General features: G+C 50.8%; 1 protein-coding gene across 3 annotated transcripts in view; it reads left to right on the top strand.

Moving 5' to 3' along the window:
- Positions 1-25,863, top strand: part of CACNA1D (calcium voltage-gated channel subunit alpha1 D) — a 303,968-nt gene extending 278,105 nt beyond the window's left edge. For 2 of the 3 annotated variants that reach the window (XM_047094458.1, XM_047094455.1), the window contains 9 exons: positions 1,534-1,664; positions 14,582-14,698; positions 15,386-15,753; positions 16,446-16,472; positions 17,630-17,779; positions 18,106-18,269; positions 20,916-21,037; positions 22,836-23,156; positions 23,642-25,863. In XM_047094458.1, the coding sequence (XP_046950414.1) occupies positions 1,534-1,664; positions 14,582-14,698; positions 15,386-15,753; positions 16,446-16,472; positions 17,630-17,779; positions 18,106-18,269; positions 20,916-21,037; positions 22,836-23,156; positions 23,642-23,935 (1,694 nt within the window). In that variant the 3' untranslated portion in view covers positions 23,936-25,863. The remainder of the gene's footprint in view (positions 1-1,533; positions 1,665-14,581; positions 14,699-15,385; positions 15,754-16,445; positions 16,473-17,629; positions 17,780-18,105; positions 18,270-20,915; positions 21,038-22,835; positions 23,157-23,641) is intronic. The other variant, XM_047094459.1, reaches the window with a different exon arrangement.
- The last annotated feature ends 593 nt before the right edge of the window (positions 25,864-26,456 follow it).

The following is a 26,456-nucleotide window of genomic DNA, read 5'->3' on the forward strand; positions in this document are numbered from 1 at the left end:
CAGAGTAACAGCAGCTAGAACCAGTATTCCAGATGCATCCTGGGCAAAATGCAGAGTGGCTTAGGAGCAAAGCAGGGCTGAAGTCCTGAGACCTGGACGGTCTATTCACCTCTTGGCCTCCTTGCCCATGGACAGTACATCATTAGGCCATTTGGACCAGCCTGAGACTGATTTAGGACATGTTTTTACAAGCTACCCAAAGCCTTGGTCACTTTGGTGACCCCTGCACCAGTCCAGGACTTCTTGGCTGAGGTTTGGGAGGAAGGCAGCACACTTCTCAAGGCCGGCCTCCCCAAGGCATCTTCTTACTCAGTAACGCTGAGTGGCTTCTGGCAGGACACTAGTGGTGTCCAGACGGGGACACGTCCCACATGGGCACAAATGAACCCCACCCAGATGCATTAGTGAATACAGAGGGTCCCAGTGGCCCCTAACCCATCATGTTCCACCATCATTGCAGTGGATGCCATTGTCAGCAGGCTGCCAGCTCACTGTCCTCCAGCCCAGGCAGGAGGCCGAGTGCTTCGGGGCTTCATCTCCTGTGGTGTTCACAGCTCCACAAGCCCCTTGCCCCAGATCAACACGCGACTCTTGTGAGGGGAAGGTGGCCTGGGTGCAAGTTCAGCTGTCCTAAAGCCTGAGGGCCGGCAGCCCATCCTCCTCTCGGCCTCTACAAGCGCTGGGGCCCTAAGCTTCTTGCCTAGGAGCCACTGCAGATCTGGGGGCGTGCACCCCAGGGAGAGCGAGGCTGGCCGACACCCCCGAGCACACCTGCACCACCGACGTGGTTTACCGTGAGACAGCCAGCGCCTCTATTCTGCCTCATGCATCACCTTTAAAATGCTCAGCAGAGTTCCAGCCCCCAGCGGTATGTGCTGGAGTTGTTTCCCATTAAAGCAGAAATAAGCCAACTCCAAGGTTAGTTGGAGCTGTCGCTCGCTGTGCCGAAAACAAGCAGCTCTGGGTTACAAATGCAGAAATGGCATATGGAGGCTATTGGAACAGAGTCACGGGGGCACGTGAAAATCTGGGTTTGCAGCCACTTTCCTGAACCTTCCTCCTCTTCCAAGCTTGTCTGTCACTTTCTGAGGTCTCTGTCTTTATCTCCAAGCATCGGGATTTGGGTGCTTAATTGCCCTCGGTGTTCATGGTAATTACACATGCAAATCCCTATGCACAGGGGTGAAAATAGGACCCAGGAAGCCTCTTTTTGTTTTGTAATTTTTATTTTAAGTAAATAACCAAGACAGCACTTCATAGTGTTACTAATACGCTGCTCTAATAAACTCATGACAAACATATTGTTTTCTGCAACTTTTGAGTATCAGTTCGTGTGACTGACTCTAATTTTGAGCCTTAACTGCTTTGCAAAACCTTGCTTTTTGCTAGATTTAGTCTCCCGTGTCTAAGCCCAGAGCTCAGTGCCTTGCGCACAGTCCCACCCCACCCCAGCCCCGGCCCCGAGCGAGAGAGTTTAGGCTCCTGGTGCAAATGTGCTGATTCGGGAGAGCTCTGTCTGGTCTCTCCGTTTAGATGATGAGGTAACCGTGGGGAAGTTCTATGCCACTTTCCTGATACAGGACTACTTTAGGAAATTCAAGAAACGGAAAGAACAAGGCCTGGTGGGAAAATACCCTGCGAAGAACACCACCATTGCCCTACAGGTGAATTGTCCTTTTGTTACCTTTTCTTTTCACTAACGATTTTACAAGCTTATTTGAAATACTAGAGAGCTGACTATTCATGGTTGAGCAGTGCCACAAGGATTTTGTTTAAACTGAGATACCGCACACCCCCCAAAATGTGGACTAGTCATTTCTGGGCTCCGAGGTAAGTGCCTCCCTCTCCTTGCTTCTTCTCTGTTGTGCCCGCACCTGCTGTGGCCCTTGTGGCAGGGCCCCCAGGACAGCGGCAGAGGCACAGCCCTGGCGGGCGGGGGGCCGGCGCTCGCCTTGCACCCTGTCTCCTCCAGGCTTCTCCAAAGGCATTAACCTTAGGCAGGCACCCACCTCCCCACCCCTGGCCCTGGGCTCAGGCCCTAGCTGCCCCGGAAACAGCTCTCCATCTGAACGCAAGTGCTTTGTTTTGTTTCTGTTTGTTTCTTACCCCACTGCTTGTTGGTTTTCGGTCCATTTCAGTAACATCCATCACCTCCTGATGTGTGTGTACGTGCATATGTGTGTGCGCGCACGTGTGTTGCGGTGTGTCTGTCTCTCTGCGCTGTGCAAACACTGCTCTGTGCCCAGGCCAGCCTCTGGTCCCTCCCCCTATGCCAGCCCCGGCCTGCCCCAGGCTCCCGGAGTGTAGAACCTCTGGTTCCGGCCAGGGTCCATGCATTTGAGGATGTAGAGTCCTGGGTAATCCCAGAGCTCTGGCATGGGAAGCAGGTATGTGGAGGAAGGGGGTCACCGTGAAGCCTGCAGGAAGAGGGGCGAGGCAGGAAAGCTTGTGAGTGAGTGCTGGCGATGGAGAAAGGCAGGGGAAAGAGGGAATGACAAGGCATGAAGAACCGGCACGAGGGAACTGTTGGCAAGCTGTCAGAAACACCTGTCCAAACTAATCAAAAGCCCCATCATCTCTGCTCCCCGAGTGCTTGAAGTCCATCATGAATAAGATCAAGGATGTTTTTCTCCTGCTAATTTGTTTACTCTAAAATTACCTTTATGTCCCTCTTATCACATGTCTCAGGTTGGGCCGTGTAGTTATTAACAGGGTTCAGTGTGGAACAGTCCTTCTATCAGTCCCTTCCGAGGAGAAGGTCCCAGCGTTGTTTGGTGTCCAGAGTGCCGGTGAGGTGCGGTGAGGGCTGGTCTGTGGCCTCGCTGAGAGAGAGAATGGGAGCATGGAAGGCCGTGAGTGAAGAAATGTGGTGCACATGCAGATGCTGGGTTAGCAGATGACCTTGTGTGACAGTGACCTGAGGATTCATGAGGAAGCCTCTGTTCTGCCCAGACAGCCGCAGAGCTAGGGGAAGCAACTAAAGACAGTTTCTGGTCTTTTGTTTCTCTCATCGCCTGTCCTAAAGGTGGCTCAGTCAATCAGAGGCCTGGTCCAATGGCCCACTGCCATCTCAGGCTGTGGAGTTTGCGAGTAAAACTCTCTCTTCTGGCCCTGCCAGTCCTCAAAAGTGATCACAGTTCACAAGTAGCCTTAGAGAGACGAAGCAAATGGAAAAGACGTGTTTACAGATTTGAACGGGCCTCTGGTCCATCCGTGGGCTCTTGAGAGCAGCGTGGCCAGGTTGGGTGCAAGGAGGAGGTGTGATGAACGAGTTTCTGAAGGAGCTTCCTTGAACAGCCTTGGGCCTGGAGACCTAGACTGGCCAGATTTCAGAGTGTCATGGTTCCCTCCGCCTGTAGGAAACTGCTTGCTATTCTCAGATTCTAGTTGGTGGGGTTGGTAGGACCTGATGACTTCTCTGGAGGGGGAAACATACTCTTTCATGGATGGTTATGCCATAATTTCCAGTAACCGTAATGTCCATGTTATGAGATGCTTCTGTTTTCTGGGGAAGGCATGTATGATGGTCACCTGGATACAGAGTTATCCCTTTCCTGAATCCCCAAGACTTTGCAACCAGATGGCTTCAGTTCCTGCTCTAGTGGCTGGATATAGTGTCTTGATGTTTTAAAACCTGAAAAACAACACATGGCTGAGTAATTAATTATCACATTTCATGGATGGGCTTCCCTGAGTCTTTTAAGTTGCAGGTTCAAATGATGCTAAAACTACGTTTGTAAGTCGTGGGTAAAAGACAATTACGTTATGTGTTGTGATAATGTTTTTCTCCCAAACATTTTTCATTTTGTTGTTTGTAGAAAGTGTTTCATTTCCTTGGCGAAATCCAAACGTTTCCTGTTAGATGATAATACCAGCACATCTACACCTGGTTGGAGTTGAGGCTATGACTGTAATTTACGTTGAGTACACAGCCTGGAAAATTAAATTGTGTTCGTGATCTTGACAGATAAATTCTCAAAGTGCTTTGGATTCTGAAGCAAACATGAAAAATAGAAAATTTGTGTCTCCTTGAAGGATAATTCTAATTACATCTTTGGCCTCCTCTGCCCTAGAAGTGGCTTTAAATGTGATTTGTCACTCTACATTTAGTAAGCGCAAGGAGGCTCTTCCTCTCTGTGTGATGAAATATTATGTGATGCCGTGGAGCTAGGGCCACAGGGTCGAATGACAGCGGCACCCACAGTGTCACTAGGTCCAGCACACGGAAGTGGGCATGGTCTGATGAGAAGCGGGATGAGCTGCTTCTCGCTGCGCCCGGGCGTCACACGCTGACGGACGGATTGCTCATGGCAAGTGGAGTGTGAGCGCGGGAGGAGGACGTAGGCATGTGCGTGCTTGTGCTGCGTAGAGTGCAGTCTGTCTGAGCGGGATCACCACTGGTCCACACACTCTGCTCCCCGTGGAATGGTTCTCAAGGGCACACAGATGCACTGTGGTTTTCAATCCCATGGGCTCCGTCTGGTCTCCCTCTGTCCAGACCCGCTGCGGTGTCCCCTTCTACATGAGGGAGAATGGCTTGAGCTCCTGGATCCGTGTGTGGGGAGGAGCTCGGCACCCGGTGTCCTCTGGCCTCTGTGGTCTGAATGAGTGTGCAGTTTCCATCTGTCCATCCATCTTCATTAAAGCCAGCCTTCTCTCCCACCCTCTGTGGGAAGAGAGCGGGTGGGAGAGAAGCTGCATCAGGCTGCCTTTTTGTTTCCCCCCACACACCTCCACCCCCCATGTGCCATATTCACTTGAGTTTGACCCCACATCTGCTGTTCATCCATTATTGCTGCATCCGACTGACCCGCAAGTTTCCGCCAAGAGCAAGTAAACAAAGGAACGCAGCTCTGCAGCCTTGAAAGCGCTCAGTCCCCTCCCCTCAAATAGTAAAGCCCCACCAGACCTTCCAGATGAAGACTTCCATGCAAGATACAGACATGAATTAGTCCAGTGTCTCATGGATAAGAAAAAAAAAAAAATCCCAAAGTGGGAAAAGTTTTGTTCATTTCTTTTTCTTTCAACATTCAAGGATTTCCTTTGTGCAAAAGACACTCTGGTGAGATCCAAGGAGACTTATCCCCCAGGCATCCCAGATGGGAGCCTGCCCTTTGTTAATGACAGGGAGACTTAAGCGGGATGGTCTCTTCCTCACCTGGTTGGAAGTTGGGTTGAGGGAGGACACCATTATTCCCAGCTTGTAAAGAACGAAGTCGTTAGGGTTTATGTGAAAGCCCGTGGCCCAGCTGACAGATGGGGATGCAGGTGGTCGAGCGGACGCGGGGGTGGCACACGGGAACCCAGTGACTCCTAGTCCCTGGTGTGCCCTGACGTGGTCACCTTGGGGAGGCTCGGTGCAGAAAGAGAGGGGAACTCACGCCACAGACACTTAACCTGTGCAGTGTCAGACTCCTGTTACCTAGGCACCTTAGTTGAAAACATAGTGAGGTATTTTTCTTTTTTTAAAAGCATGAGTCCATTTAAAGCCATAAAAAAAGGCGCTTTTTTTTTTTCTTTTTTAATCTAAGAAGAGAACAGATGCTAACAGATGAGATTTCACTGGCTGATTCGTTTGTTTCAGATGCTTGAACGGATGCTTTAGAATTTTCTGCCTGAGCTACAGCACCAAGCTCGTTAGTCGGAAGGCGTTTGTGGCTAAGGCCTTGAAAGGGAAAAGTCTCAAGTGGGCTTATTTCTACTGAAACAGCATTTCGGGAGAAATGCAGAAAAAAAGCAAACCCAAGGCCCCAGGGAGACCCCTTCCAAGCAAAGCACTCCTCCAGAAGGCAGAAGCGGGGCCGTGGCTCATCCGCAGAGCCATGGCCTCCTGTCGCGGACGCTGCTCACGGTGGCTCTTTTTCATGAAAGGGAACGTGCAAGGCATAACAGTTTTCCCCTCCAAGCAGAGACTCAGAGAAAGGGAAAGAGAGAGAGAGAGAGAGAGAGAGAGAGCAAAGGAGGGGGGCAGCCGCCCCACAGAGAATGAAATGAACACAACTTCCTGATGCTGGCCAGTAAAAAATAACACGATAAAAAGATTAAGCAGACCTGCCTAAGGTGGGCAGCTGACTTTGTTCCAAAGTTCTGCGTCCCTAGTTTGTCCGAACTCCCAAAGACTGGCAGGCCCCTTGGCGCCGAGCTGACAGAGTTCCTTTTATATGCCAGTCCGCCATGACCTACTGACCCTCCGGCCCCCACTCTCTGCAGTGACCCCATCCAGAATGCGTGAGAAGTGGGCAGGCCAGGAAGCTCAGACACACCATTTAAACTAACACATACACCCGCATGCCCAAACCAGTCCAGGTAACACCTCAGGTTCCATCTTAACGTGTCCACGGGAAACACCACCACACCCAAACCTCATCCAACATTGTCCGTCTTTAATTCGTGCTCAAAGCCAGTCTGGGGATGCCTCTTTGGAAGCAGTGTGGTCTAGTTTCAAGGACACTGGGAGTCAGGGAACCTGGGTTCTAGTCCCAGCTCCAGCGTTCACTTGCTGCGTGACCTTGGGCAAGACACTTAACCTCTCTGTGCCTCAGTTTCCCCATCTGTAAAATGGGGGTAATAATGTCGACCTACCTCACAGGGCTGTTGTGAGGAATAGCTAAGTGATTGTAAAGCACTTTGAACGTATAATTGCTTATTATTAAGACTACAACAATAATAATATCCTATGCCTGTTTACTACCAGAACTTTAAGAAATTCTTGTTTTTCTTTGATCTCTTTTCTGTTCTGTACTGTAGTTATCCACTGAGAAAGAGAGTTCTCCCCTTTCAAAGATCTCTGGGAAGTATATACAGATGTACACAGAGATACCTGTACAGGTCGTGTTTTCACATCTTACAAATGGTAGACTTTTGCTGAGAAGTTGCTTCATGAGGGAGTCCCGTGTGAAATTCTCAGCCGATCACAAGCAGTGCTTAAGGAGGTCTGTACATCCAGTGCTGAGCCCAAGACCCCCAGAGGAGCCAACCTGAGTTTTGAAATCAATATTCAAAAGTAACTGTAGTGTGAAAACTAGAAGTTTCTGAAGCACCTGAAGAAAAGAAGGCTTAGAAGCCCCTTTTGCCTGCCCTGGTCAGTGCAGACGAGGCTGTGTGCGTGTGTGCGCGTGCATGAGGGGGCATGGGGAAGGTGGTGGACAGGGCCGGCAGAACATGGGGAAGCCCAGTTCCTGGCTGCACTCGTGCAGGAGCAGCTCAAGTGGGCAAGTGGTGTCACCGACAGGAAGAACAGTGTCAGTGGAAGGCCTACAGGCCCATCCTGGGCACAGCTGTCAGGGTCCCTCCCAGCCCTGAGGGCTGTTCCAGTGTTGTCTTCTGTACTGTGACCTTTGCCCTTTGGTCACAGTGGCTTATGTTACCAGTGGTCTGGCCTGCTTGCACTTAAGTGGATTCCCTGGCCTCACTCATGGAAACAGGTCCGGCCCCTGATTCTGCTCCCGTTGTGTAGACTGCTGTAAGTCTGGGAGCTCATGGTGGGCTTTATGGATTCTCACAGCAGAGTCTGCGGGGCCAAAGAGCAGGTCTGACTTCACGCAGTGCCCAGGGCAGTGATGTGGGGTGGGGTTGAAAGCTAGCCAGCACACCGCGGGATGGTTGCACCTCTTGCGAAAATGTTGAAGCCTGTCTGTACATGCCACTTCACAGCGGTGGCCCCCCTGCCAACATCTAGCCCCTCTCCACATCCCTCTGTGGTCTAGGCGGTAAAAGGCTAATGCCTGCTGTAGCAGGGATTTCTGGGATTGTGCTCTGGTCTGAAGGTCTCCTCTGCACCAATCAGGGAGTGCTTGGGATGTACCGTTTATTAAGAATTTGGTGTATCGTCCCTGAAAAGGAGGCTAGTCAGCCCTGGGAGCACAGGTGTGGGGCTAATTCCCCATCAGATAAATGACCCCCTGTTTCTGATCCACCAGAACGTCAAGCTTATTAAACAATCAAGGGGCCCTGTCTCAGAGGTCCAGTGTGACCAGCCAACTGCTAAATGGAGTCTCCGTAGGGTAAAGTCTCAGCAGGACAGCCCCCAAGCAGTGTGCATGGCAGGCATTTCCACACGCCTCTCTGCAGTCTTTCCAAATAAGGAAAAACTAGAAAGCAGTGAACTTTCTAGATGGGATTAGGGAATGGTTTAAATGAAACAAGAGTCTCTGGCCCCACATGGGCCTGGCTGTGTTGCTCAGTGACGGCACTGACTGTGGCTGCTAGCCAAGGGCAGTTCATGGAAACAGCCAGAAGTCAGGAGGTATACCTCCGACTTCAACTCAAAAGGGAAACAAGGTTTCCCTAAAACTTGGCGTCCAGCCAGACTGCAGACGCCTCTGTCCTTCCTCCTTAAACCTTGCCAGAAGAGTGTAGCTTTGAGTGTAGAAACGTTGCAGGAGACAACTCAAGTTATCTGAGAATCTTCCCCCACTCAGCAAACATGGTACCCAACACCAGAATCCATGGTGCTAAACTCTTAAGCTCCTGGATGGAAGACAGGATACAGGCCAGTATCCATCACAACCTGCGAGACTGGGCACCAGGCTGGCTGTTCATAAATAGATTACACTATGGCGGGACCCAACTATAAATTCGTAGGATTATTGGGTACTGCCTTCTATTCTCTTTCTGAAAGGCAGGAGTTCTTTTCCCTCTGACAATAATAGTAATTATTTTCGAAAGAGTTTGAGAAGATAGAATTACTGAACAGAAGTTACAGCAGGTGCTACTATGTAGTAGCAAAAGGTCTTAATTATCATGGTGTGCTATTGAATAATACCAATCTGACACCCTTCATTAGCCCTCGTATGTCATGATTCAATTTTTCATGGGAAGGAGCTTACTGTCAACTACTAACAGTTCCTAGGTTGGGAACTGTGCAAATTCGTTCTCTGTGGCATACCTCACATCTAAGAGAGGTGACTCTTTGGGGTAACAGAAGGGTACGTCATTCTAAGGCCATGGTGAAGGCAATCCCCATTAAGAAGTGCCAAAGGCTAGCTCAAGAGAAGCCATGGTAAGGACATTTCTTCCAAAAGCAGAGAAAGGTCAGCAGAACCACAGGAATCGTAGGTGAGGTGAGGGGCCAGGGCCTGGAAGAAAGGTTTGTGTCGCCTGTCTGGGGATGAGCTGTCAGCCGTTCTCAAACTTCCGGGTCTCTTTTATATTCTTAAAAATTATTGAGGGCCCTTGTATGCCAGTACTTACATTAAAAAATAAAACAGAAAATTTCAAAATACAGAATATACATGCACAAAGGTACCAGAAAGGTGACATCCTCACATGTCGTATAGCCTTTGAATAACCCCATTGTGCTCTGAGGGAATGCGTGTATAAGGCAAAGAATGTCCTGGTAGTGTGGACATTACAGTCACCTCGTCAGTCCCTGGAGATGTCCCCAGGCCACACTTTGAGAACTGCTGCTCTAGGGAAATGATCCCACATACCCCTCCCCGCAAAGGGAAAGGGTACTAGAGCCTTTTTAGGATCTCCCTAGTGAGAGAGCCTCCTGCATATTGCACTGCCCCTACCTTGAACTTTTTTGTCCCTCCCAGGTGCCACCCTAGGCCCAACCCACTGACTAGACATAAAGCTACCTGTGAGCCCTGTGTCCAGCTAAGTTCAGAAGGAGCGTTGTAGGTCATATCCCCGTGCCTGTGTTGATCTGGAGGAATGGGGGTCTGTGTGATAGACAGTGTTTTCAAAGATCGGTACTCCTCAGAGCGGCACAGCTGAGACCAGGACGTGTGCTAAGTACAGGGTCAGTTTTCTTGACACCTTATGATCACTGGTCCACTTCCCTGTTGACCTTAGTGATACAAGAGTTCTGCCAAGTTAGATGGAAGAAGGTTAACCTTGACTGAGGTCATGTGTGGGGTCACAGGGCTAAGTGAGCACACAACTGAGACTCCATCCCAGCCCTTGCTCCTGGAGACTCAATGGCTTTGTCTTGATGGTGGTCGGGGTGGGGCAGGCCTGGGGACCAGAGTCCCAGCTGAGCCTTCGTCAGTCAGGCAGGCCACTCAACCAAATGGGGATAATCCTGGCTTCCCGGGATATAGTGGGATAAAGTATGTGAGATCATTATGGCAGGTACAAAGATGCTAACAGAATAGAAATCATGATTTGAGGCTTCTGCTGAACTTTAAGTAATACTCCGTTATCAAGAAACTGGCAGGAATTGCTCTGAGTCTGGTGTCAGACTACAACCAAGAATCAAGGTTGCTCAGATAGGTCTGTCAGATCGCTTGCAGGGAGACGTCATAGATCTCTTTAGATAATTTTTTTTTAAAAAAAGATTCCTTTATCTTTCAAAGTGGTGGTAACAAACTTGACGTGTACTGCTGAGTGCGATGCCAGGAGTCACTTAGGCAGTGACATTACAGTTGACCTTTCAGCCAGGATCAGAATCCCTGTGGGTGGCCCATGGAGTGCCGTGCTCCTGATTCTAGCCCTTTACATATGACTCAAGGACAGTGCATAATGGACGCAAAGGCCCCACTGTCACATTTTCCCTGGAGGAAAAGGATGACAAAAGAAAGGGTGTGCCCGTGTGTGCTATGTGTGCCTGTGTGTTTGCGGGGGCAGTGGAGGACAGCTTGTAGATGAGCTGGTTTATTCTATAAGAATTCAGTCTCCAGTTCTTTCTTCTGATGGAGCTAGTCTGAAACAATGCCCTCTGATGCGACAGGGGCTGAATCCTGCTAAAGGGTTAATCAGAACTTGCCTTTAATGAGACGGGTGTGTAGGGCCGGCCCTGGCCAAGCGAAGCCTGTGATGGAGAACAGGCTATAGCAGACAGGGGGGGTCTTTGGCTGGAGTCTGAAAGCCTGGCACTGGCGTCCGAAGATGAATGGCCCGGCCCGGTCCCGACTGGAGACGCACATCTCTTATCTCCACTGTTACAGTGTATGTTCGGGGGAGCGTTCTGGCGTCTGTCTCTGCTTTCTCTGGTGCTGAGAGCCGGCGGCTCCTGGTGTGTCTGACAGAGCTAGCTTAGGAAGGCAGCCAGCACGGCATCTCATGCACCCAGGTAGGGAGAACTCACCCTAACAGTGGGTGAGAGAAAGGAAGGTAAATGAATATTCATATCTGATGTTAAAATACCATAGTTTTATGCTATTGCTTCAGAAATATTTAGAGAGATTTTATAGTTTGTTTTTGTTTGTTTGTTTGTTTGGGTGACCTAATCATTCTATAGAGTAAATATCTATAAAATTCCAATTAAATGGTGTCTAAAATTTAAAGCAGCAGTCTACGGGCAAAGCGCCAACGTTTCTTTTTTTAAAAGATATTTATGATACCATCTAGCATTTAAAAATCAACCAGAAACTAGGCTTGATTCTGTTTAATATTTTATATGATTGGACATCTTAAATCAAAAATGTTTCTATTTTATAGCAATTCTGTGTTTATTCAAAACCATAATTCTACTGTGATGTTAATGGAATGACTATACAGCTTTCATTGTGTTGGTTTAAGTGCTAAATGACCACGTTTCAAATTAAAGTAGTATTTTGCTGATTGAGGTAGACACCGATATGAAAAATGAAAGAACAGATCATTTTACTGGTTGTAAAGTGTTTATTTAAAAAAAAATGTTTTGTTTTTTTTTTTTTTTAGTGGTATGAAAAAAAGTAATTTTTTCAAGAGTTTAAGATAGTTTTCTGGGATTGGAATTTGTGCCTATGGAAACTTTGGAGCAGCCTAAGCTACCTGTTAGCTTGATATGTGTGCTAGAAAAATTTCATTACCATGTTTTGTGATATGTAATAAATTCAGGGTGCTGTGCTTAAGCTTCATTTCAGTTCAAGTTTGGGAACATCTGTTTCCTTCATTCCCAGACCTAGCAGACACCCCACCTCCCATAGCCCCCCGCCCCGTCCTTCCCCAGATCCCGTGTGAAAGAGTCAAGTCAGGCCCTGACTCGCAGAAGATGTGTTTCTTCCTGCGTGGAGCAAGCAAAACATAACCATGATCTCTAAACCTCTGCTTTTGTGTCGAGGAAGGGTGATGCTTTCTATCCTCCTTTGATGTCTCTTTAATAAATATGTTGTCATTATTTGTCCTTGGAAGTGGCCTCTTGAGCCACCTCTCAGTTTTCTCCATGATTTATGTTGCAAACAAATTCTCTGTCCTGTGTCTGTTCACCACTCTCCTGATCTTGTGTACCATTGAAGACATGCTGGAGACCGTTTTTGTTTTTATGATGCAATTATGTTATATGTGTATTTCAGTGAAATGTCAACCCGTCAACAGAGGATGATGTTAAAAATTATCCAAATAAATAGTTTTCTATTTCTTTTAATCAGACCCAGTCCAATCAGTTGAATGACAGTGAATAGGATTATCTGTTGTTTCTCAACCTCAGCAGTGTTCCTAGCCCGTGGTGCCTCGTGACATGCGTTCATATACATAATTTACCTGGGGCTACTGACTTAGTGCTTTGTCACCTATGTTTATTTTGTGGACAAGGCAGTGGGTGTCTCAAACCTGGTCTTTGACTTGGGAGCCTCAGATCTGTGATCGCCCTTTCCTCTCAGTGATTGAAAACCAGACGACGAAACCCTGACTTAGCTCACCTTCCCTTGATGACCGTGCTCTGGAAGACACTGAACGATTGAGCCGCAGGCTGTTCGATAGTGCTAGGCTTGACCTTCCTGCACATGCCTGCAGCTCCGTGTGAAAGAGCTTTCCCCCACTTGACATTAGAGTTGCCTTCTTGATGTTTCCAAGAGAATGGCAAGTGGGTCTACCTCCAAGCCAGATGATTCCCCTGGCTCAGATGTGCTGGACCTGGGGATCTGAGAGAGGGAAAGCGTGTGTGTGTGCATATATGTGAGTGTGTTCATGTCTGCGTATGTGCGTGCATCTCATGCCTGTGGTCGGAGGGACAGGAGAGTGAGAGGCAGCCTCACTGACCATGCCGCAGACTGTTCCAGGTTTGGCCCCACGACATGTGTGTCTTTCCCCTACAAGACCACAGCATTCCTAGCCAAGAACCTGAGAGCTCTGAACCTGGCAGCTCTTTCATGCCCACAATTCACGAAATGGAAAGACCCCCTCCTCCTCTATCCAAGGAATGGATCAAACCAGACCTAGCCTGGTATACCGTTTTGAACAGCATCAACTCACGTGGATGAGGCTGTTTTCACAGGAGCCTCTTAGGAAGTTCCTGTAGGACTTTACATCCTAAATTACTGTCACCACCGGCATCTGGAGAAGACCAGTTCTGAGCGTTCCCACACCAGGGGGGTCAGCCCTGTGGGATCTGGCCAGACGTGGCCACCACCCCCTCCACCCCCTCCCCTCCCCACTCACACTGCTGGGGCTCATGAAGGAAGGGCCGGGAGGTAGGCCCCTCCCCCCGATGACCTACCTCTAGGCCCAGGGCTCCCCTGCTGACCACCCTGATGTGGAGTTTTAACTACAGATGCGGCCCCATACAGCTGGGGTTCGTGCTCCAGTGTGGCTGCTGAGTTGCAGAAGGACTGCCAGCAAATGAGGGGGTCCTGCCCAGGTATAGGACAGGTGGGCTTAGGCCTGCTGGCAGGCAGGAAGTAAGTCTTTCTTTGAAAAGGGATAAAGTAGCTGTACTGTCCCTATTAGTCTTTAAAGTCAGCATACAATTTTTCTTCAAATTGATGGTCAAAATATAATTTTCTCAGAGCCAGCAACTCCACTTTCTCCATGTATAGCGTAAGCACCTGTAATGTTCTCCTAACAAAGTGGAGAACAACAGAAGGGCTCCTCCCAGGGCCTGTCCCCGTGGAACCCAGTGGAACCGGGGCCCAATATAAGGTAGGCCAACTGCAAGAGTCTCAGGAAAAGGAGTATGTCTGCGAGGGCCTAGGAGGGGTCACCTGGCGGGTCCTGCACAGCCTCCAGAGGCTGGTGAGCCCCTTTCAATGTGTTGTGGTCTTCAAGAGGATGATCCAACTGTTGGCAAGTTCTTGGCCTGACCCCAGGCTACAGGCCAGGGCACCACGGATGGCCATGGAGGCTGGCACTGCACAGCGGCCCAGGTCTGTGTGCGTGTCGACCCATCTCGTCATGGTCCTGAGTGTGCTGGTGATTGTAGTGTGTGGTGTCACTCCCTTGTTCCCATGGCTTTCTAGCAGAACCGGTGGCCCTGATGGCTACTTGGTTGGCTTGCCCCCTTGTACTTGGACTTAGATCTCCTTATTCTGGACACAGCCAGTGAGTCCTTGTAGAATGGCCTGATTGTGTTCCTTGCCCCCTCTGGGGCTCTGGGAGAGAACTCTGCAGGCCATCCTTCTGTCATTTAGACGTGAACATGTGCTCTTGACCACGGCAGACATTGCTCCCTACAAGTGCAGGTAATTGAGAAGGAGGTTACTGGGCTGAAGACCTCAAGCATCCCAGCCTAGGACCGTCTTGAATTCCTGACCACATCCTTCGACCCTGGGGCTTCAGGGACCCTTCAGTCACATTCACACGAGCAGTCAGTTCCCCAGGTTGCCTTTGGAGAAACTTCCCTTCCCACCGCTGAATCAGGCAGGAGCAGAGCCAGGATCCAGGCCGGGCCCAGCGCATCCATGTTGTCTAATCCGTTTTGCCATTTGTGTTGATCTAGGCAGGATTAAGGACACTGCATGACATTGGGCCAGAAATCCGGCGTGCTATATCATGTGATTTGCAAGATGACGAGCCGGAGGAAACAAAACGAGAAGAAGAAGAAGATGTATTCAAAGTAATTATTCCACGCCTAGCTACACACTGGCCACTTGGAAATAGTGGGGCAGGACTCCAGTTTGGGCAGTCGGTGATCCACAAAAGAGCCTGGAGAATGCAAAGCAGCCCCTGGGCCTAGAGGGGCTTATGGACTGTGCTCTCCCCACAGCAGACCTTCGGCACCTCCTCTAGGGCCAGGCCTGCTCCATTCCTGAGCTCACCCCTCTGTCCCACACTAGCAGCTTCAGAGGAGCCTGGCCACGGCTGCTTGGCCAGTGTGGCTGAGCGTCCTGAGTCCCACTAGCAGCTACCTACCTGCACCACCCCCTTCTTCCCTGGGCCAGTTCTTTGACCTGCCAGCCGGCCCCCAGCCCCTCAGCCCGAGAGTATGCCTTCTGCCCAACCTCAGCCAGCCAGCCGTGCTGGGTGTAAGTCACCTCAACTTGGAGCGACTGCAAGAGCGCACTCGTGTGATAGCCAAGAGCTTGCTCCCCAGCTCAGGAATCGGTAACCTTCCTCATTTCAGGGGGGACCAGCTGCCACGCAGACACATTCACCCTGATCTGTGAGAAACTCAGATTGTTTTACAGGGATCCTACGGAGCTTACCTAGAATTTGTTTTTCGTGTAGAAAAAGTTACCTAACATAGCTAGCCTGCATCAAATACTTGTTAAATTACCTGGTGTTGTCTCCCATTATTTTGCAGAGAAATGGTGCCCTGCTTGGAAACCATGTCAATCATGTTAATAGTGATAGGAGAGATTCCCTTCAGCAGACCAATACCACCCACCGTCCCCTGCATGTCCAAAGGCCTTCAATTCCACCTGCAAGTGATACTGAGAAACCGCTGTTTCCTCCAGCAGGAAATTCGGTGTGTCATAACCATCATAACCATAATTCCATAGGAAAGCAAGCTCCCAGCTCAACAAATGCCAATCTCAATAATGCCAATATGTCCAAAGCTGCCCCTGGAAAGCGGCCCAGCATTGGGAACCTTGAGCATATGTCTGAAAATGGGCATCACTCCTCCCACAAGCGTGACCGTGAGGCTCAAAGAAGGTCCAGTATTAAAAGGTAACCTTTAAAATGTGTTTGCACTTGGTAATGTAGTGTCTGCCCAAGGCAATTTTTTCTCCCCTGTGCTCTGGCACACACGGGAGATTCCCGGGAGGCATTTGCACTAGAACCTGGGAGTACTGTGAGCTCACAGCCTCGTCAGGCACTAGCCAGTGATGCACCCGGAAGATAAAGGGCCACCAGCCATCCAAGTGGGATGCCCCCTGAAACAGCAGCAGTTACAGGCTCTACCTTCCCCAGTGATGCCAACATACTTTGGGGCAGGGGTTGGCAAGCTTTGTCTGTAAAGGGCTACATAGTAAGCATTTTAGGTTTGGGGCACCATACAATCTCCATCGCAGCCACTGAGCTCTGTTGTTGTAGACAGAAAGCAGTCATAGACCATGTGTAAACGCATGGGTGCAGCCATAGCCCGATAAAACTTTATTTACAGACACTGCAATGTGAACTTCATATAGTCACATGTGATGAAATATTTTTATTCCTTTGGGTTTTTTTTTGTTTGTTTTTTGCAATCCTCTGAAAGTAAGAACCGTTCGTAGCTCATGGACAGTATATGGCCTATAAACCATAGTTTGCTGACCTCTGTGCTAGGAACTAGCCTGATATCTGCATTTTAAATTTTGTTGGAAGGATTTAACTTTTATCTTCTCCCTCCCTCCCTCCCATGTTATGCTTGTCCTGGATAGAACCCGCTATTATGAAACTTACATTAGGTATGTGCTCATTGCGTTTGTGTGTTAAATACTCTGTGTCGTAAGTGTGACCTACCAGCCTCTCAACACTGAGGGATGAAACTTCCCTAGAGGCAACTGCTTGGGCCTGTGGACTCCAGGAGCAGAGGTAGCTGCTGCTTTCTAAGCAAATGAGCTTTGAGGTCCATATGTGTGTAGACTACACAATCTGTTACAGCCAAGGATGTGCTGGTATTGAGGCGCCAGTGTGCCCACGGGCCTCATGATAGCATAGGGAGAGCCCACTGTGCACTTCCGGCTGCCTGGCCCCGGGAGGCCGGCCAATGCCTGCTGCTCTCTGAGTTCAAGCCTCTTGTGGGGACTTGATAAGATAGTGACCCCAACCTCCTGAAGACCAGGGACCAGATCTTCTCTGTCTGTCCTGGAGCCCCCAACGTCTGTGCTGTGTACCCTGCTACGCATTTGCTAAAGCGGGTTGATTTGTGAGTGGGATGATCATTTTCCTGGGAACGGGGGGCTTGGTCTCTTGCTTTCATTGTATCAAGAGAAACCAGCTGCTCAGGAGCAACTTGAGAGCATAAACTTGGAGGGAGCACAGTCCTCTCTTTGGAGGGAGTTGATGTAACAGAGCCTGGCTGGTTTTCCTGAGGACCGAGGCCAGGACGGTGGCTTTCAGGGAGACAGTATGACAGTCTTGCCATGTGGGCAAGGCAGGCTTTGAAAACATGCCAGGTGTCACACGTGTGAGTCCCCCTGGGACACTGAGTTGCAAACCCCTGCGACTTTTCCTGGGGTGGACGCAGTGGGAAATTGGTTAGGGGTCCTCTTTGTTCCAGACCCTGAAGTCACACAGGCCAGGGCAGGAAGGATCAGAGCCTTTTCCCTGGGACTGCGGATCCCTGCAGGCCTCTATGTCCATTTCCTTGTTCTCTTCCCCCAAATTACACCGACTCCTTTGGCGCTGTGGCCCCTGGGCATAGTGGTTTGGCGCCGGCATCGTGCAGGGTACCGAGAGAGAGATGTGCTCACACGCGGAGTCTGAGCAGTCCAGTCCCGGGTGCACCGGGGAGAAGTCAGGGGCATGTGGGGGGCGGGGGGAGCTGGCCTCCCACCGCGGCCTGGCTACGGGAGGTGTCTGCCGCCTGCCTGGGCGCTCAGACCCTGTCTCGCAACCGCAGGTCTGACTCAGGAGATGAGCAGTTCCCAACTATTTGCCGGGAAGATCCAGAGGTACACGGCTACTTCAGCGACCCCCGCTGCTTGGAGGAGCAGGAGTATTTCAGTGGTGAGGAGGGCTCTGAGGATGCCGGCTCACCGGCCGGGAGCAGGTGAGTGGCTCTGCGGCTCCGGCTGACGGTAGGAGGCCTGGCTGTCTCCCGCCCCTCGTGCCCTGAAGCCAGGGCCCATGTGCACTACACCTGGCCTGCTCTGGGAAGTGAGGCAGAGCACAGACTCTGGGCCAGAGGGAAAGCGGGAGCAGGAGAAATAGGGCCAGAAAGGCAGGGAGGAGTCTTCCGTGAGGCCGAGGACTGCCTTGCTCTCAGCCAGTCCAGGGTGTTCAAGAAAGGTGGGTCTGTCCGAGCTGACAGGCAGGACTTGTTAACTAGAATCTCGGGCGCCCCTTACCGTCTCTTTTGGCCTTTTTGACCACCAGGCAGAACTACAGCTACTACAATAGATACCCAGGCAGCAACTGGGACTTCGAGCGGCCTCGAGGCTACCATCACCCCCAAGGCTTCTTGGAAGATGACGACTCACCCATTTGCTATGACTCTCGGAGATCTCCAAGGAGACGCCTACTACCTCCCACCCCAACATGTGAGGCCAGATTTTTTGTTTTGGGTGAAGCCTTCCAAGGAACAGTGTGCCCCTCCCCCAACCCCAGCCCCCCCGGGGGAGTGTGACAAATGTGGTCCTGCTTTGTTGGGGACTGTCAGCCCTCCAGCCTCCCCTGGTTGGAGATCCTACCAACTTTCCTTTCTGTCTCATCTGTATCTCACGTGATAGAGCTCGGACAACTTTAGTGCTGTTCTTGACTCTCTGAGAACAGAGGAAGGCAGTATGTGGCCTAAATGTCCATAGTATGTGGCATCTGATAAGGGGCTTTTTGTGCATGTTATTATTGCCTTTGAGCCCGAGGCCCATCCTGTGAGGTAGGTAAGATGTGTGCCATGTCGTTGTTAGGCCCTCTCCTGACAGAGGAGGGTGGAAGGGATCAGCCCTGTGCAGAGCTGGACCTGAGCCCAGGCCTATCCCACCCAGCCCCACGCCTCTGAAGGCCACCTGGGGACTCTTGATGTCCATCTCTTCTCAGTCCCCACCAGGGAGTGCCCCCCTCACCTCCCCGTCCCCCCGTCTTTCATCTTTGCCATGGGTCAGCCAATGCCATTGTTCACGGGGCAGGTTTTGGCCTTGGTGTTGACTTCTAGGGTCAGCACCCCCATCCTGGGGCCGGAGGAATCCCATCCTGCTGAGAAGACGTGGGGGCTGGCTGCTCCCCACCTGTTTTGCCTATGCAGGTGGCCTAAGCAGTGCTGCAGGAGATCTGGGTCACCCCAAGTGAGGAACGTGGGCTGGGGTAAGAAATGTAGCAGTGGCCCCTGCTGCTCCCGGCCGGGGAGTTTGATTTTGCACATGTGGGCATTTTGGTGATTGGTTAAAAAATATCTATTCCTGGTGTTTCTGAGGAATGAAGCATATTTGTGAGTAGGACTCTAATCAGGAACCAAAAATAGCCAAGACATGTTGGCTCCAAGTCTGCTAACTCCGCATGCAATACCAAGTGTGGCTGGGTGGCGCCTGGGGCCCTCTGCCTCTCTCCAGCTGTCACTGACCTGCTGGGGAGTGTAATCAGACCCATTTCCATGGTTAATATTTAATTCTGCAGCCCCAAACACATGCTGCTAAACAGAGCAATCCTGAGCTCCATAAATACTGGATGACACATGCAGGTGAGGCCAGGTAGAGCCCCTGGCCCACCAGAGGACCATTGCCCTCCCTGGACCTCCCTGTGTCCCCTGTGGTGGCCACATTAATGCCCACCATTCAGAGGCTCTGCCCTGGTGAAGCTGAGTGGGCTAGAGCAGATGCCCTTTGTATTCGTAAGGGCAAATAAATAAAATGTATTTTATTTGCTTTACTGCCCATCAGTTCAGACGTTGGGCAGGGAGGAGAACATGGAAGTCTTCAACCTATGTTCTCAGCCGCAGTGGGATTGCTTCCTCTGTCAGAGGTGGTTGTGCACAGCAGATGAGATGACAGGTGTACGTGGACCGATTTTCAAAACTGAAAGGCACTCCCCAAATGAGAGGGATGGTGGCTTCCTCTCCTGGCTCCGAGCCTCTGGCCCTTGCCATCTGATCCTAGGACGGTCCTAGAGGGTGTGCAGCCAGGGGAGGCCCATCCCCCGTGTGGTGCATGGAGGACAGCAGCTGTCATGCAACTCAGCGAGGAGGAGGGGGCCCGGCATGCCCACAGGGCAGAGCCAGCCAAGGGCTCAGCCCAGTCTTCATGCACTTTTAGATTAGAGCTCACAGAACCTGGTTTCTGCAGCTCCACGTGTGGTCCCAGGAGGCCTGGGAGGCTCGCCTCTGCAGTTTTCCAGTACAGGAATTAGGGGTGTGCAGCGTTTTGCTGGGGCATGACAAATGCCCTGGGATCTTAGCAGAGGTTAAAGAGACCTCGCTCCTGCCTTGCAAACTATCAGGCCCCCAAGCAGTGAGCCAGCACCTTTGGAGGATGGAGCTGTTTCCAGAGTCAGCCTCTGGCCTGTGCTTGGGGGCCCAGGATTCAGACTGACCTCCTGGATCCGTTGTCATCGCTCAACCCCATGCAGGAGCTTTTCTTTAAAGTGGGCGTTAATAGGACAACCATGTTCTTTATCCTTAGAGGTGTTCTTTTCTGTTTTTGTCTTCAGTGCTAGAGAAGCTGGGTCTTTCCCAACAAAAGAATTTGCTTCGTATCTGGCTGAGCTGGTAGCAGGTCATCCCCCCACCCCTTAAAGCAGGTAGAAGCACGGGAGCACCAGCGAGAGGCCACGTCCCCCAGAGACACTTAGGATGTCTGCAGGGTGAGAAGGGGGTCAGTCAGCAAGCAGCCGTAGGATTCTAGAATGACCTTGTTGTTCTTGGCCTGAAACGCTGTGCTCCCACAACGTATCCACAGGGCCGGGGCTTCGAATCAGAACAGCCGCACTCCGGAGCCTTTAGCTCTGCCCCGTGAGAACAGGCACTGCATTCACAAGAAACCAGCTTGAACTTGTTAAAAACGTCCCTCGGCTGGGCAGCTTCTTCATCCTCCCTCCCAAAGTTCTGAGGCCTTCCTACCTGATGCTTTTCCTCGGACCTGTCGCGTGCTTCCTCTTGGGCTCTCTGCTGAATGTCCAGCGGGCCACCCTCAACCCCAGGGCCCCGGGGTCCTGACAGAGCGCTCGGTTCACAAGTGCTGCTGTGCTTCACTTCTCAGCCCGCCGGAGATCCTCCTTCAACTTCGAGTGTCTGCGCCGGCAGAGCAGCCAGGAAGAGGCCCCGCCGCCCCCTGCCTTCCCCCACCGCACAGCCCTGCCCCTGCACCTGATGCAGCAGCAGGTGAGCTGGTCCACCTGGCCTGGACATCACGGGCCCAATGGGCACCCTGCATGGGACCCACCCTCAGGACACCCCCTTCTCTCTGACTGCCGGCAGCAGGAGGGTCAGAGAGAACCTTCATGTTGCACTCGGGTTCAATCCTGTAGCAACCCTATCAAATAGATATGATCGTGAACCCATTTCACAGATGGGCAAATGTCAGGGACAGGGTAGGTGGCTTGCCTGAGCTCACACAGGGGGTGTGTAACCAAGTTGGCATTTGAATCCAAGGCTGCCAGCTTCCAAAGCTGGGCACTCAGCCTTGGTGCACGCTGCCTTCTGTCCTGGGTGCAGGAGATGGGATCTGGTACAACCCCTGACCCAGGGAGTGGCGACCGTTTGCCTGATCCTGAACAATTAGTGCGGCCCTTTATTTGTTCTGAGACATTGTTCTTTCATTAAAACACGTCTCTAGAGCCCTCTGCGGGCAGGGTCCTGTGGCCCCAAGGGGGCGGGGTGAGCCCCCAGCCCAGACCGCGAGGGGCATGTGGTTCAGGGAGGAGGACTGTCCACAGTTAGGTGGTTGGACAGGAGGGGGCCCAAGGTCTGAAGGGAGGGTGGGGGCGCTGCCCACTCACCAGGGCTTTGCCTCAAGGACAAGAATATGGTACTTTTTCTTCCTGAAAAGAGCACATCGGAGATGCCGTCAACCATGTATGTGTGTCGGTGGGGGAGGCGTGCAGGGAGCACCCAGTCCGTACATGTGCAGAGAGCCAGCTCGCCCTACATGAGCACACGAACACTAGCTTCCACTACGGGTCTCTGCCAACTTTTTACTCTTCTGCCTTCGGTTTTTATATTAATTTTTAATCATGTCCTACTTTATTGTGAAAGGACAAAGTTTGGGCAGGCCCAGCCGTCAAATGCCATGAACCAAGTAGGCACATAAGTCTACACGAGCACATGTGTGAAAATGCCCTTCCCTCTGCCGTCCCGTCCCAATGAGGGCCTGATTTGTGTCTGCCCTGCCTCCCTCGGGTGGCCACGGCTTCCAGTGGGCCACAGGACTGTGCTGTTCACAAGACCGGGCGTCCGGGGCCCTCTGTGCAGAGGGAGCATCAGGACGCATCTGCTGTGGTGCAGCTGTAGGTGGGAGGAGCAGACCCTGTGCCAGCTGCTGTGAGGACTTGCATTAGAGAAAGGGATCTGTGCTCCTTCCCAGGGCTGGGAACTGCTCGTTTGCCCCGAATGGACTTCATATTTAAACGTAGAGTGAGGGGCGCCTGGGTGGCGCAGTCGGTTAAGTGTCTGACTTCAGCCAGGTCACGATCTCACGGTCCGTGGGTTCGAGCCCCGCGTCGGGCTCTGGGCTGATGGCTCAGAGCCTGGAGCCTGTTTCTGATTCTGTGTCTCCCTCTCTCTCTGCCCCTCCCCCGTTCATGCTCTGTCTCTCTCTGTCCCAAAAATAAATAAACGTTGAAAAAAAAAATTAAAAAAATAAAAAATAAAAAAAATAAACGTAGAGTGATCTGGCTGGTATGTTCACATGCCACAGGGCCAGTGTCTTCCCTAATTCTCCACTGCTCAGCAGCAATTTCGTGAATTAGTGGCTGATTCCTACTTGGGAACAGTCATAGGCAGCGCATTTGGGGAAACACAAAACGGTCCGCTAGAAAGCCGGCTTTTACTGCCCATGTCCTTTTAAAGTCATTGTCCGAGGCTGCCTTTGTCCAGCTTTTGTGCCTCCTGCTTGGTCTGCGTGAGGCCTGCGGCCTGCACCTGAGGACCTCTGGCCTTCCCACCTCCTCTCTCCCCTCAGATCATGGCAGTTGCGGGCCTGGATTCCAGTAAAGCCCAGAAGTACTCACCGAGCCACTCAACCCGGTCATGGGCCACCCCTCCGGCGACTCCTCCGTACCGGGACTGGACACCGTGCTATGCACCCCTGATCCAGGTGGAGCGGCCAGAGGCCCTGGACCAGGTCAACGGCAGCCTGCCGTCCCTGCACCGAAGCTCCTGGTACACGGACGAGCCGGGCATCTCGTACCGAACTTTCACACCAGCCAGCCTGACTGTCCCCAGCAGCTTCCGCAACAAAAACAGTGACAAGCAGAGGAGCGCAGACAGCTTGGTGGAAGCAGTGAGTATGGCCCCCCCAGAGCGTGCCACAGATGGGCAGGCTCTGCCCGGCGGAGGGGGACCCGCTGGAGCAGCGGTGGTTGTGAGGGTGGGAGGCCCCAGAGCCCAGCTGTGTCGCTTTTTGTCCGATATTGCCCACTGCTCCAAAGCAAAGAGGGGACGGACAGCACCAATATACAAATACCACCACTGCCAGTTCTCATGAAGGAGCTGTACCTAGGATTGCACGTGCTGTACCTGCAAATATTGCCAGCTTCTCCTGGAATCTTTTTCCCCAATGGGGCTTGTTCTTGTTGGGCCATATGTAGTGTTTGAAGTCTGTGATGTTTTCAAAGCCATTGACATTGAGCTATCACGTGTGAGGTCTAATGAACATAAAATCATGTCCTGCAGTTAGGGCTCGAGGTGGCTCCTTTGTCATTCCCCGCCCCACCCCCACCCCCAAAGCCTTGTAACACATTCACGCGATGCATTTGTCCCATACAGGTCCTGATATCCGAAGGTTTAGGACGGTATGCAAGGGACCCAAAATTTGTATCGGCCACAAAACACGAAATCGCCGATGCCTGTGACCTAACCATCGACGAGATGGAGAGTGCAGCCAGCAACCTGCTCAACGGGACTGTACATCCCCGGGCCAACGGGGGTGTGGGCCCCGTGTCACACCGGCAGGACTATGAGCTCCAGGACTTCGGGCCAGGCTACAGCGATGAAGAGCCTGACCCTGGAAGGGATGAGGAGGACCTGGCAGATGAAATGATATGCATCACCACCCTGTAGCCCCCAGGGAGGGGCAGACTGGCTCTGGCCTCAGGTGGGGCGCCAGAGGGCCAGGGAAAAAGTGCCTCGTAGTTAGGAAAGTTTAGGCACTAGTGTGGAGTCCATATTCAATTAGACTTTTGTACAAGTGATGTCATGCCTCAAGGAAGCCATAAACCTGGTAGGGAACAGCCGCACACGTGTGCCCGGCTCCAGCTGTCGGAAGCAGCAGGTCCAGCCCTCTTGGGGAGGACCGGCGAGGAGGTCGGACAAGCCCAGCCCACTTGTCCAGAGTGCCCCTCCCAGGCGCTCACCCGCGCCCACCCACCTGCTGGCATGGTGGGGAAGGTTAAAGGTGATGACGATCACCACACCTGTGTCATTACCTCAGCCATCGGTCTAGCATATCAGACATTCACTGGGCCCAGCATATCCATTTTTAAACCCTCTTCCCCCCAGATACACTGCTTCCTGGTTTCTGTTTAGCTGTTCTGAAATACAGTGTGTAAATCAGGACCTACCTACCAGCCGTCATCCTGAGAGGGGAGCAGGACCTTATCCACGAGGTTTTCTGTTATGTGACCCCAGTTTACAAGAGAGAGCATCACTCAGTTGGTTTCTGACTGTCAGGTTAAGGGCAACTGTAAACTGGAATAATCATGCACTCGCAACCAGGTAAACTTAGATACGCTAGTTTGTTTAAAAATTATAGATTTACTGTACATGACTTGTAATATACTATAATTTGTATTTGTAAAGAGATGGTCTATATTTTGTAATTATTGTACCGTATTTGAACTGCAGCAATATCTATGGGTCCTAATAATGGTAGTTCCCCACCGAAATCTAGAAATTATTAGCATTTTTACTTGGGCTGTACAGAAGTAGAAGAAATAGAGCCAATTCTCCTTTATTCAGTGAAAAATCTTTTGGGGATGACATTTTAAGTTCGAAAGAACTTGACACTACAGAGATTTTTCTAAAATATTTTGAGTTACTATAAATCTACCTTAACCCAAGATACACCAGATGACGATTTACAGTCTTGGCTTTGGGCAAGAGTGCTAGGATTTGATAGTGGACCTCTGGTCCACTGTGGGTTGCAACTTTTATTCTACTGACCCTTCAACAAGTTCATTACAGTAGGTCGAGCTGGTTACTCTGACCCTGTGGCGTTCACAGTGGTGGTTTCCTCAGCTGCCCCCACAAGGCATTTTTGAAGTTCCTCTGCCCTTCCTTGCTCCCTGGGGATGGCTACTGTGCTTGTCTTAAATAAGGAGTTGGGGCGGGGGAGGGGGAACGGGGAGGGGGGGAGGCAAAGTGATGATCTGTGGGATGAGAACGTCAGAGGTGTCCACAAATCGTATTGTTGCCTTTTTACAAAACATTGCTGTACTGTGTGTTCTCTCCGAGGGCTTTTATATGCAACTGAATGAGGGCTGAAGTTTTCATTAGAACGTACTCACACCCCGATTGTACTTCCTGATGAAAACCCACTTTTGGACCATTAGACCCACCCAGGCTTCCTTTTCTTTTCAAAGAATTACGCCGTTTGTCAACTTTCCTTGGCAGGGATTCCCTGCAGTCAAAAATACAGGTAGCAGTTTTTGGTTCAAAATTTTTAAATATCACCTACATGACCTGTTAATGTTTTGGGTTTTTGTTTCGTTTTGTTTTATAAATAACAACACTTTGTTATGAAGACCTTACAAACCTCTTAAGACATTCTTACTCCAGATCCAGGCAAAAACACTTCCAGGTTTGTAAATGACTATTTCCTGACATAATTTTTTTTTTTATTAAAACGCAAAATGTTCTTCAGAACAAAACTGTGTAAGAATTTTGTGTTAGGGAGCTCTCCTTGCAAAGACCTGGAGCAGGGCAGGGAGAGCTTCAGAAGGGGCACTCTGCCGAGGGCGGTTCTCTAACTGCATAACTTTGTGTTACCCTCACGGCTCCCTCCTTAATGCAGAAGGTAACACCAGCTGCCGAGAGCAGTTTCTCCTAAAGGGCTAACCCACTGTCCCCATCGTCTCCGCTGGGCATTACTACGACTTAGCAGCAGCCCAAACTGCCCTCCCAGGATGGGGTTTTTTTGGTGCAGGCCACAATCTTTTCCAGTCAGTACTTAAAAACTAGCATTTTTATAAGCTGTACTGCTCTTAACAGGTCTGCTTTAAGCCTGGTTCAATCTCCTATCAACCATTAAGTTGTTCTTTGTAAAAAAAAAAAAAACAAACAAAAAAAAAAAACAAAAAACTGAAGTTGTAGAGGATGTGTTATTTTTTTCCTTTGCTTTAGAAAGTTTTAAGATTAAATGTCTCTCCTTTTTGGGCCCCCTCCCACCCCCTAAAAAATAGTACATTTGGTTTCTCATGTTTTTCTTAATATCACAAATAGATATGTCAGCTTGGATTTAACTACCAATGAGCAGGATCCTCATTAAGCATTCTCTCTGGTTTCTATCCTGGCAGCCTGGCCAGACGGGGCTTTCTAGCTCTGTCTGGGAGTCTGCCCAAGCCTGGGAAGCTTCTTGGTACAC

Source organism: Lynx rufus, unplaced genomic scaffold (assembly GCF_022079265.1).
Source record: "Lynx rufus isolate CCGP_SWC_20201006 ecotype Redwood Valley unplaced genomic scaffold, mLynRuf1.p SCAF_4, whole genome shotgun sequence".
In the NCBI taxonomy this organism is placed as follows: Eukaryota; Metazoa; Chordata; class Mammalia; order Carnivora; family Felidae; genus Lynx; species Lynx rufus.